At 37.3% G+C, this 13218-nt stretch overlaps 1 protein-coding gene across 21 annotated transcripts in view; it reads left to right on the forward strand.

Annotated features, from left to right (window-relative positions):
• Positions 1 to 13218, forward strand: part of nav1a (neuron navigator 1a) — a 270784-nt gene that overhangs the window by 240646 nt on the left and 16920 nt on the right. For 20 of the 21 annotated variants that reach the window (XR_012398958.1, XR_012398959.1, XR_012398960.1 and 17 more), the window contains 6 exons: positions 1946 to 2023; positions 2351 to 2434; positions 5363 to 5474; positions 8958 to 9076; positions 9859 to 10043; positions 11391 to 11553. Coding sequence is in view for 15 of the 21 variants with exons in the window: in XM_068216849.2 (XP_068072950.2) it covers positions 1946 to 2023; positions 2351 to 2434; positions 5363 to 5474; positions 8958 to 9076; positions 9859 to 10043; positions 11391 to 11553 (741 nt within the window). In the remaining 6 variants the exon portion in view is untranslated. Of the gene's footprint in view, positions 1 to 1945; positions 2024 to 2350; positions 2435 to 5362; positions 8157 to 8230; positions 8404 to 8900; positions 9077 to 9858; positions 10044 to 11390; positions 11554 to 13218 lie in introns of those variants that run through there. The other variant, XR_012398963.1, reaches the window with a different exon arrangement.

Here is a 13218-nt window from a genome sequence, read left to right on the forward strand (position 1 = left end):
ATATATATATATATATATATATATATATATATATAACATGACAATTTTATAAAATATTTGTACTTATTGTTAGTTGAAATGTTACCACAATTCTACAGCATTTATTCATATTAGGTCAATCCGTAACTCAAAATATACTCATTTTTAAGATCAAAAGTTAATCAACATTAGCTAAATAATACCTTACTGTATAGTGGTACCACAATAATAATAATAATAATAATAATACTAATGATCAAATACAAAAAGGTATCATTATAGTGACTTTCATACTTTTATTGTCTTACGGGCCATTCACACAGAATGTATTTTCTCAATTTAATGTGCTACTCTTCAATATTATTTTGAGATTTGTTACAGTAATGCGCTGAGTTGCATCCTTTGCAGTTTTACAAGCAAATATGTGTTCTGTGTGATTGACTCTAATTTTGCTGTCGTATTGTTTTATCCTGATGGGAATTGGCCTTCGCTTTCTCATGAATCTGTCTACTTGGTCTATGGATGCAAAATAAAAAATAAAAAAAATCTTCGAAAAGCTCTCTTTGGGAGTTTTCTGGTAAACAACACACTTGGTTTTGTAATTCCAAGCTTGTCTTAAATCCAAGTGAGTCTGATTCCCCATTGAGTTTGTTGTGTGTCTGGTTTACGTCTCGGTATGTGGACATACTCACCATTTGTCTTTTTTGTTACATTCAGTCGCATGTACAGAATCTATCCAGCCGTTCCAAACTGAGCCTACAGTATATAAACAGACACAGTTGTTTTTGGGAGTGTTAAATCTCATCTGTCACAGTTTTCCAGCAGCTGCAGTGAGCTGAAACTCCTGGAGCTTCACTGCTGCCTTTTACATTAAAACTTAAATTTAGGAAAAACTATTTAGAGATTTGTGTCATATTATATACATTAGGGATAAAGTATGTTCAAAGTACAAGAAAACAGCACTCTTGGATGCACTTTATTCCACTTATTGCATTGCTACTTACCTCATAATAATAAAAAAAAATATATATATATATATATATATATATATATACACAGTTGAAGTCAGAATTTTTAGCCCCCCTGAATTATTAGACAGCTTGTTTATTTGTTCCCCAACAAAAAGCTAATTTTTTCAACACATTTCTAAACATAATAGTTTTAATAACTCATTGCTAATAACTGATTTATTTTATTTTTGTCATGATGACAGTACATAATATTTTACAAGATATTTTTTAAGACACTTCTATACAGCTTAAAGTGACATTTAAAGGCTTAACTAGGTTTGTTAGGTTAACTAGGCAAGTTAGGGTAATTAGGCAAGTTATTGTATAACGATGGTTTGTTCTGTAGACTATCGAGAAAAAAAATATACCCTAAAAATATACCCTAAAAATATACCCTAATCATTTTGTCCCTAAAATGGTGTTTAAAAATTTAAAAACTGCTTTTATTGTAGCCGAAATAAAACAAATAAGCCTTTCTCCAAAAGAAAAAAATATTATCAGACATACTGTGAAAATTTTCTTGCTCTGTTAAACATTATTTTAAAAATATTTAAAAAAGAAGAAAAAAAATTGAAAGGGGGCTAATAATTCTGACTTCAACTGTACATAGAAAACTTTGTTCTCAGCTTTAATAGTTTATTAAATCATTAATTAAATGCAAAGCTGACAGAAACAATGAGTAAATAAATTTTCATTATGGGTGAACCATTCCTTTAAAAATGCTTTTTTTTAATTTCTGTGTAGCTTTTCTGAGCATTACTGTGTTTAGTTGTGTTTATTTAGACTGGAGCAATCTAACATCATCTTCTTTTTCTGCAAAAAAAGCAACCCAAGTCTGGATCAACATGAGGATGAGAGAGGATGATAGGATCCTTATTACTTGGTGTTCTTCTGTGCTTGTAAATTTGATGTCATTTTCTTGATTGAATTAACAAGTTTGTGTGTTTTCTTCCCAGCAAATCCGCAAGCTGAGAAGAGAGCTGGAGTCCTCACAGGAGAAAGTGGCCTGTCTAACCACACAGCTGTCCGCTAATGTACGTCTGCACTCACAAGTCACAATTGTAGTCTGAATTATTATTTATTATTATAGAATTATTGTTTATGTCTGATGCTTTGTTTGTTTCTATTTTGTGATTATCTTATACTTATTTCAAATGATCTTCTACTGTACATGTAAAGCACTTTGAATTAGCATTGTTTATGAAACATGCTATATAAATCAACTCGCCTTGCATTGGCTAAATTATATTTTTAATCCATTTTCAACAGCCCCGTATCTTTGAGAGATTAAGCATTCCAAATGTTTAGTACCATCTTAACTATTTTCTTTTCTTTTTTTTTTTCGTTTTGCATTTCTCTAGGCCAATCTGGTGGCAGCGTTTGAGCAGAGTTTGGCTCTCATGACCTCTCGACTGCAGACCCTCTCCTTCAGCGCTGAGCAGAAGGTACAGCATTTATCATAAACTGACAAAACATATACTGCCGGGATCTTTGTGTGAATAAAAATGAGGAAGGGAATTGACCCATGGTTGGACATAAAAATATATAATAATGTGATATGGATCTCTTGTAATGTTTTTTTTTAAAAGCAGTCTTATATAACACGATGATTATTAGAGTGTGTTTTACAAGGCAATACGTTTGAATCCTTTACATTAAAATTCCATGTTTTATTAAGTCATTAGAAAAAACAGGATTATTGGGAGTATGTTTTACTAAACAAAATGTAATCATAATAGTGATGGCAAGTTCGGATCATTTTACTGACTCGGATCTTTGGGTCTTGTTCATCGAGATGAACGAATCTTTTTTCGAGTCATTTCATTTATTTGGTTTAATTTGCCAAAATATTATTAAAATGTTACGAATTGCTTCCAAACACATCTACAACCAGCCCAAAAGGTTGATCACACAACAAAATAAGTCAGAAATAGAATTCTATAAGAAGGAGAAAATAATAGTTCAATGTTTACCTGCTCTTTTGTCTAAGAAGGTATTGTTGTCTCTTTGCTCAGCTCACCTCTTCATGTCTTCAAATGTCAGTGGTTCGTTCACGTTACACTTGACAGTCACATATAATCTTAACCAATGTACACAGTCTGAGCCGATAGGAGCCATGATAATTAGTTCACCTTTTGAGTCTTCTGTCTCTTGAGTCGTTCGTTCATCACGTGACAGAATGACTCAAACCCGAAGACTCGAGAGTTGAACAAATCAATGCTTTTTCCGGCTCTAAACGCATATGAGTGGCCTGGGAGGAACGAATGACTCAGACCTGATAGAGAACTCGAAAGATGAACTAATCAATTTATTTTCTGGCTCTAAACGCATATGATTGGCCCGTAAGGAACGAATGACTCAAACTGATAGAGGACTCGAGAGATAAACGGATCAATTCTTTTTTTGGCTCTTATCGCATATGATTGGCCCATGAGTAACGAACGACTCAGACCTGATAGAGGACTCGAAAGATGAACCGATCAATTCTTTTTCCGGCTCTAAACGCATATGATTGGCTCGTGAGGAACGAACGACTCAGACCCGATAGAGGACTCGAGAGATAAACGGATCGATTCTATTACCCGCTAAACTTGGAGATTCAGAAACGGGCTGTTCAGTTCTGGCTGCACCTGCATCAGTCGGACCCCCAGTCTGTCCAATATAAAGCCCTTCTGGCTGATAAAAAACCTACAGTGTCTCATCCTCTAAACACACTGGTATCTGAACTACTGAAAAAAACACAAACCGAACCCGTCCCCAAACAAAACCTTCACAAACAAATTGACAAAACATTAAAATATAACTATGATGAAAAACTGAAAACTGAATTCAACCTCCAGACTAAACTTAAATGTTATTCGGCCCTAAATAGAACCACACAGTTTGCAAATTATTTATCATTAAAACAATTAAAAGAAAAGCACATTCTTTCTAAATATCGCCTCTGTGATTATGACCTAAAAATAGAAAACGGCAGACATAAAAAATCCTGGACTCCTAAGGAAAAGAGAATATGTAAACAGTGTGACACAAACCAAATAGAGGATGAGACACACTTCCTTCTGTTTTGCCCCAAATACACCACGACTAGAGAAATGTTTTTCCCCCAATTTGAAACATTGATCAGTTCATTTTTTTAATTTAAATGACTCAGGAAAACTTTACCATATACTCGGAGAGGGCAAATTGACATTTAGACTAGCTGCAAAATATGTATACACCCTACACACCATAAGAAATGGTTAATGTAAACTCATGTATCTTATTTAAATAATTTAAACTTTTTATTATTATTATATTTATCAAATGTATTTTTATTTTATTTTATTTTTTTTGTGTGTGTCATTATATCTTATCTGTATTACTATTAATTGTTCAATGGTTTTAATGTTTCATATTTGAAGTGCTTTGGCAATACTGTACTTAATGTCATGCCAATAAAGCAACTTGAACTTGAACTTGAACTTTTTCCGGCTCTAAACACAAATGATTAACTTTTGCCTTTCTGCGACAAACGACTCAAAAGACTTGAAATGAACGATACCACCTGCACAAATGTGCGCACTGGCGGATGAGCGAATCACTCCCTGAGAGGACTCGTAGTTCCCGAGTCATATTGAAGATTCGTTCAAAATGAACGAATCGTTCAAGAACCACCCATCAGTCAATCATAAGGGTGTACCAAATCACTTAGAATGCAGATAGAAACTTATAATTCCAAGGTGACAATATGTAAGTTGTTGTTCTTGATGAATATGTTTATTCTGTGCATGTTTTCATGTAGATTGAATGGTGTGCATGAAACATATTGCCCAAACATACATTATCCTTTTACTGCCCACAGTCTCTATTTAGATCTATGCTATGTGCACTTCACAGAATCACTTAGAGTATAAAAGAGCAAATTTGGGTCAAATGCCTGGATAGAGGTTGGGGGTTGCTGGCTGTTCATTTACTCCCAAAGGGTCGCAGCATTATTTGTGCCATACTCCAGTTTTTTGAGCGCATGATTTGCCCCAAGGCTGAATGATCTTACATGGAGGACAGTCCAGAAATTAAAACAGACATTTATGGTACATTGCCCTGTGTGAAAGAGGCAGTGGCCTGAATTATCGCATCATTACAGTGTCTGTGACCCCACAGATTGTTTGAGGGATAGATTCAAAGTGCCGGTGTTGAACACATGGAGTTTATATTGACATCACTATGGCTTTGTCTGCTATAAATATCAAATCCAGCCAGTAAATCAGTGTCTAAAATACAAAAGTTAACCTACATTTGTTTGGAAAAATGTCAGTGGCAGCGCTTTGGGGATTGGTGTTTCTGCTTTTATTGGTTGAACACAGACTAAATAGATGTGTTTTTCCCTAAAGGATGGTGAATTAATAGAGCTGAAGGAAACCATCGAGAGCCTGAAGACCAAGAACATGGAGGCGCAGGCCGTCATCCAAGTCGCCCTCAATAACCCTGATGTTGCCCCCAAAGGTGAGGACAGCTCAGTTTACAATGCAGCCTTCCCACCCTAAAGTCCTGGACAGACCATGTAGATGTCAAATAACTAGCACTAAAGAAAATCAACAGTGTTTTTTCCTCACGTTGGCTTATGTCTGGTCTCATCTTGACCAAAAAGCTGAGGGTGAGCGTTTTCTCGTTCCACAAAAAGGAAACTGGAACTTCAGATATGCAAAAAGTAAACAGAGCAGGTTTTACTGCCAAAAAAGTATTCTATAGCCCTTTTTAAATCCAATGATAAATCCAGAAATCCCATCACCCATGGGAACACAGATAACCATAATAGACGCTTTTAACATGACGTCACTCTTGTCCGGTTTCACTCCAGGCAGTGTATCTTTACTTCCGCCTACACAGAGCTCCTCATATGGCCCGTTTCCACTGAGTGGTACGGTACGGTTCGGTTTGGTTGGCTTTTATGGCCGTTTCCACTGTCAATAAGCGTACCGAACCAAACCGTACCGTACCACTTTTTCGGCACCCTTTTAAAAGGGTCCCAAAAACGAGAAAGGGTACCAAAAGGTGGAGCTACACGCGCAGCCGAACGCTGATTGGTTACAGAGATACGTCACGAGCTCGAGGAGCTAGACAAATGAAAACAAAGGATCTGCCATGTTCTAATACACAGCCGAGAGATTACATGGATATAACGTTACTATATGCATGAAATAACCAGCCATGCATGACCCGGGCTCATGCCGTCATCTTGATGAACAGACACAATGCAAAGAAGAACAAAATCTGCTGTGTCCTGTTGTTGCTTTACGAGGCCGTCTAAAAGTGCGAGCGGTATTCGCTTTCTTCCGGGAGCGCGCAATCGCGTCTATATTTGATATAACAAACTTCTTGAGCTGATGATAATAAAGTGTGACGTTACGTGATTGTTAAAGTGTCTCCGTCATCTGATCCATTCAGAAAGAAAAGGACAAGCGAGAGAGTAAAGCGCGGAAAAAAAGGAGAAACCCGGCAAAACACAGGAGCAAAAGTGTTTCACAACCTGAATCATGAACAAACTGCCGTGTTTATCTTCGCCTTTTGGACTATTATGAACTGGGAATGACAAAATGACTCTCTAACAGAGCTTGCATGTGCTGGTGAACATTACAGACACAGATGAGAGGTTTGCGCTGACTGTGGGCTATATTGCGTGTGTTTTTGAACTCAAATAAGTACTAAATGTATGATGCGTGTAGTTTTACTTTAATTAATAGTATATCGGAGACCGTAAGGGGCGGTATATGTTCATATATGTTGCATTTATGTATTTATTTTATATAATTACAGACGTTACAGTAGCCTATTTTGCACTGTCATTGATCTGCAGCTATAATCAACTCCTGTTCAGAGAAAAGTTAGTAATAAACATTTATTGACAAGTATTTATGTGTAAAGTATATGTTTTGTGAGAAGTGCTGCTCATTATGATATGTGAACAACCCGTACAGCCTTACTGTAGACATTTATTCGAGCGAGCATGATGTCGACTTAAACTTTGTCATACACCAAACGCAAGCCTGATAAAGGTGACCCGTACCGACCCGAACCGTACTGTAATGTACCAGTCAGTGGAAACGAGCCAATAGAGAGTTCATCCAGTCAGCTGTATATTTACTACAGATATGGTTAGATGGTCACTACGGCTGTTTTCTAATAATAAAGCCCCCTTTCCATTGCACACGACAAGCGACAAACCGGAAGTCATTCATTTCCAATTGAGAGTAGTCTGGGAGCTGCGTGTTCCTATCATCTTCCTTATGCAGAAAATTCAGATCCGAATTGAGCTGTGGATCCGTTAAAATGTTTGAACTCCTGCTTCTAGACCGCATGCAACCGGCCGGCCGGATGTGTATTTAAGTGTGGTTCAAGCAGCTCTGTGCAAGGGAGATGAGAAATAGATTTTTTTTCCTTATTTTTGGAATCAGAAAAAAAAAGTTTATATTAAAAACAACATTTATATTCATAAATGAGTAATCATTTTTATTTATTTTTATGCTGTCTTTACATTCCCTTCTAATTTTTTTGCGGTCTATGGGTTTTTCGTATTCAGTCATTCAACCATGGTGATCGCACAGAGAACAAAGACTCTTGCTTTTGTACTCCTTTATTCCGGACATTGCAAGAACAGATTCCCATGGTGCATGACAAAACTGAAAATTGTTATGTAAGCAAATTATGTAATTGTGAATTATTCTGACAGTCGTGTCCAAATGTCATGTGCAGTGGAAAGGCGGCTTAAGAAGACTGCAGTTTAATTCTATAATTAAATTGCAGTATTATTATAATATGAAATTATTTGTAACTATAATTATTAATTAGGGTAAAAGTTATACAGATATTAAAAATAAAACCACCCAGTAGGTGGCGGCAGGACACTGTCTAAAGGTCTTAAGCCTGGTTTATACTTCTTCATTAAGTGATCAGCGTGACCAACGCCACATGCCTCGCACGTTGCCGTGCATAAATCTGCACGCTGTTTCTGTTGCTCTGCAATAACACTTCCAAAGTGCTAGCTGGCAGTAGGTTTTTATGTTCCTCTGTGTTGAGTTTCTTCGCTGGTGTTTTGTTTTTTCTGAACACTACTTTAGTGTACAAGTGGCTCAAACTCCCTCATTTTAAGACAGGAACTGGCTAACGTGCAACAACTTTAATCATAAGGTAAACAAAAAATAAAACTTTCCATCTAGAGCTAGTTCACTGGATCTGACACTTGGAAACACTCTCTCCAACAGGTTCGCTAGGCTTTCGGTCCCACCCACACTCATCAGCGCTACCAAGCCGACCAATCACAGAGCTTGCGCTACACATCGTTGTGACATGTAGATACATTTTTTGAGTGGTGCACGTCAGCGTCGGCGACACCGAAGGCTGTGCGACCACGCGAAGGCTGCACCGAAGCATACACGCGCGCTTGACGCAGAAGTAAAAAATAAGCCTATAATTCATTCAAATGGAGAAACAGAAAGAAAAACAATTATGGATACTAGTAAATAATAAATAATGAAACATTTATAGATAAAATACTCAACAGATGATATGAGAAAATTTCATAAAGAATTTTACTCATGCAGGAACATTCATATGACAAATAATATACGTTTATAATTATAGCAGCATCAAAGGAAATATAAATCCATTATTGAGGAAATAAACTGAATTAATAATTGAAAAGGTTGCAAACATAATTTTTTTGATAAACAATAACTTATTCCTATTCTTAATTACTTTTAGTTTCAAACTCAGAGAGCAGTTCAGTATTGAAAGAGAAACACTTGGACACATATCCACTACTTTAACAGACTTAAATCACAAAGTGCAATGTTTTTATTTTCAAATTTCCCATTCATTCAAAGGTAAACCGGAACTAAAAATACACTGCTTTGCCGATAGAGGGCAGTGAAGTGGCGTCATTGTGAAAAGGGTCTATTACTGAACAAATGATTTTATTTCTTCTTTCAGAGTTGCGAATCAGGAGGCAGAACTCAAGCGAAAGCATCTCAAGTTTGAACAGCATCACGAGTCACTCCAGTGTGGGCAGCCTGAAGGACGACGCCAAGAAGAAGAAGAAGAAGAGCTGGGTAGGTGGAAAATAAGATGGATAATAAGTAGCTGTAAGATGGATCTATTGGAACTATTTTTATCTACTAGTGCACAACCACAGTTTTCATGTAGTTTCCTTTGAAAATATGTATGTATGTATGTATGTTTGTAAATATGTATGTTTGTATGTATGTTTGATATATGTATGTTTGTATGTATGTATGTATGTATGTATGTATATATGTATGTATGCAATGAACATCAATGGTTACATTAGCTATGTTTCCATCCCAAAAATTGAATTAGACTACTGCGCAAAACTGGAATATTCAATAAAACATTTGCAAATAAAGCACAGTTTCCATCCAGTAAGTCAAAGAGAACAAAACAGTCACTTAAATAAACTCTCACAAAGAAAAATTGCATCTGATGTGGTGGGAGTTGCCACTGTTGGTCTATTTTTACTAAAATAAATTACTTGCACCTCAGATAACTAAACACAATGAACGTGAGGTAAATATGTTATTCAAAAAATCAATAATGTGTTTACATCATAGTTCATACACATTATTTTCTGATTGGATAAAAATTTGATCCTAACCAGTTTTGTTTGCATAATTGTGCATTTTCAAAATTCGCCATTTCCATTAAGATTTTTGTTTTGTTGTTTTGTGATTTTCCAAAATGTGCCTAAAATAGGTGGATGGAAACATAGGTACTTTCATACTAGAACCATTAAACTCAGTACCTACTGTAATACTAATTTCTGTAAAAACATTTTTTAATTTCACTGTATTTTTTGTTTTCAATCTCTCTGTAGTTGCGAAGTTCTTTTGGCAAGGCATTCAGCATTAAGAAGGGTGCTAAAGGAGGCTCGATGTACTCTGATATTGAAGAAATCGCCACTCCAGACTCCTCTGCACCAAACTCCCCAAAACTGGCCCATGAAGATGGAGAGAACCCGCCCCCTTCCCTTCAGTCCCTCCAATCAGCCGTCTCCTCTGTGTGAGTAACATCCTACTGAGCTAATAAAAGCAATGAGCATCAGCTATTTACTATTACATCCTCAGGATGCTTTTAAAAAGACAGTCAAAAAACGTGTTTATTTAACTATTTATTTATATATTCACCCTTCCTTTTTTCAAACCGATTTGAATTTCTTTTTTCTGTTGAATGCAAAAGAAGATGTTTTGAAAAATGCTGGAAACCTCTAACCATTCCCTGCTGAAAAATCCAGCTTAAACCAGCCTAGGATGGTTGGCTGGTTTTAGCTGGTCGACCAGCCTGGTTTTAGAGGGGTTTTGGCAACTTCCAGGCTGGTTTCCAGCTATTTCCAGCCTGGTTTAGCTGGACAGGCTGGGAGATGACCAGCTAAAACCAGCTTGACCAGCCTAGCCAGGCTGGGAGCCCAGCCAAAACCAGCTATGTCCAGCTTAAACCAGGATGGTCAAGCTGGTTTTACCTGGTCACTTTCCACCCTGATCAGCTAAGACCCGGCTGGAAATGGCCAAAACCCCTTTAAAACCAGGCTGGTCGACCAGCTGAAACCAGCCAACCATCCTAGGCTGGTTTAAGCTGGATTTTTCAGCAGGGTTGGCTCCCAACAATCTTTAAAATATCTTATTGTGTATTAAACAGAAAAAGAAAAGCTCAAACTGGTTTTGGAAAAAGTCAAGAGTGAGTAAATTGTAACCCTGGATCACAAACCCAGTCTTAATTTGCACAGGTAGAGTTTTGGTAATAACCAAAAATGCATTGTATAAGTCAGTGCTTTCCAACCCTGTTCCTAAAGACACATCAACAGTACACATTTTTTTAACCTCTTCTTATTCAAACACACCAGAAATAAATCATCAGAACCTTAGAAGAGACTCGACAATCTGAAATGAATGGTTCAGATAAGGGAGACATCCAAAATATTGTACTGTTGGTGTGCCTCCAGGAACAGGGTTGGGAAAAACTGGTATAAGTCAAAACTATTTTATTGTATGCCAAAAATGATTAGACTGTTAATTAAAAATCATGTTCCATGAAGACATTTATCAAATGTATTTCTGTAAATCTATGAAAATGTCATTTTCATTAGTAAATGAATTGCAAAGTTTATTTTTAACAACTTTAAAGGGAAATTTCTAAATATTTTGATTTTCAGATAGATATATATCATAACCATACATCAACTGAAAGCTTATTCAGTTTTCAGATAACATATGAATCTCTATGTCCAAAGATTTACATGGATTTAGTAGTTTTGAGGTTCAGGAGTACAGTTATGGCAGAATTTTGGGGGGAATTGTCCCTTTACTGAAAGTGTTCTCATACTGAAAATGACAATGATGTTTGCTCTGACAGGATTCTGGAGAGTAACGAAGAGACGGAGAGCGATGAGAAGGTGGTGTCTGAGCTGCGGTCGGAGCTGTGGGAGAAGGAGATGAAGCTCACGGACATCAGACTGGAAGCGCTGAACTCAGCACATCAGCTGGAGCAGCTCAGAGAGGCCATGAACAGTATGCAGGTACATACAGAACACTTCAGACGACTTTTGGACTTAACACTATATAAACACAACGTGATCATCCACACTGCTGAGAGCAACACTTATATATAAATATGCATTGTGTTGCCAAAACAAGTAGAAGAAGAATTGTTTGGAGATACAGGTCATCAGTGTTGCGTTTATTAATGTGTTGCAACAAAGGTTTTGTTTTCATTTCCCGCTATGAGAGTGCAGCTGGACTCACGTGTGGACTACAGTGCACGCGACACGCGGCAGAAACACGTTTGTAAGGAACTGTTTTAACCGAGAGCTTTTTGCATCTGGAAATGGTGAAATCCGGATTAGCTGCTCGTCTCTTTTTAAAAAAGACGCAGTTCCAGTTGGTGTTGATTGTCCTGTCTTTACAGATTTGGTAAGCTATCAGTGGTCTTTGTTTGTTTATTCAGATCGCAAAGTTAGTTTGTATCGTCAGCAGTACTCTTTCAGTGTTTAAAGACAAACCTTAGGCCCCGTTTAAACTACTGCATTTTCGTTTTAAAACGCATAAGTTTCGCTACGGTTACGCTATCCGTCCACACTACGCCGGAGTTCTCGAGCGCCGAAAACGGAGCGTTTTGAAAGCGCTGGAGAGGTCGTTTTCATTCTAAAACGCTGCTGCTCCGTTTCAGTGTGGATGAGGAAAAACGGAGACATCTGAAAACGGAGGCGGGACTGCTGAGATTCGCTACCTGATTGGGGCTTTTGTTTCATTGCGTATCCTTCCCTTATTCGTCAAGTCCCTAACACATGACTATAACACATGGCTTTAACGCTACCGGAAGACAACAGACCAGCCTTCACTGTAAACAAACAACATGGACACAGAAATGGGAGCGTTGTTTGCACTATTGTCTGTTTTAGGTGTCATTGTGCAGTGATTCATTTGTTACATTTAGTAACAACTCAACCTCGTCGTCTGTCCACAAAAATACCTCTCTTGCTTTCTTTGCCATCGCGTTTAATGTTCAACCGGCGTTTGTTGACTAACAATAACAAAATGGCGAGCGAGATGCATGCTTTCTGTTTATACTAGAACTAGAACTTATACTAGAGTGTGCAAATGGTGACGTGATATACGTTTTTGGTGGAGTAGTGTGGACGGAGATATGTTCAGAGACACTAGGTGAAACGATAGTGTGGACGCGGATCGTTTTTGATCTAAAACGCCGTTTTAAAACTAAAATGCACTAGTGTAAACGGGGCCTTAGTCAAATGATTAGTGACAAGTTACTAAGTTTACAGTACGTTAGTATCACTACAATATTATGGGCTGAAGGATCCGCTGTAAATGCGGCTCTCCAAGTGTAAACATGTAAACAGCGCAATCTAACCGTTGTGTAAAGTTTTTGCCGCGTTTTGTGACAAGATAGTCTAACGTTATACACACACGGCTTTCTGAAGCTACCTACCAAGTGCATCTTAGTAACAGAGAAATGCAGTTTTTTTTCTCCCATTCATCATGCGGTATCAAACATTCCATTAAAACCACACTCTTCTAGCAGTTCCTGGCATCCAATATCTCATTTGTCCTGGGGGGCATGCATGAAATGTTCCTGAATGAAAGTGCCAAACTGCAGTTACAGTCCACAAATTAATAATTTGGCAAATAATTTGATTACTGATGTCCATGTTAACACAGTCACT

The sequence above is a fragment of the Danio rerio genome, chromosome 23, assembly GCF_049306965.1.
Source record: "Danio rerio strain Tuebingen ecotype United States chromosome 23, GRCz12tu, whole genome shotgun sequence".
Classification (NCBI taxonomy): Eukaryota; Metazoa; Chordata; class Actinopteri; order Cypriniformes; family Danionidae; genus Danio; species Danio rerio.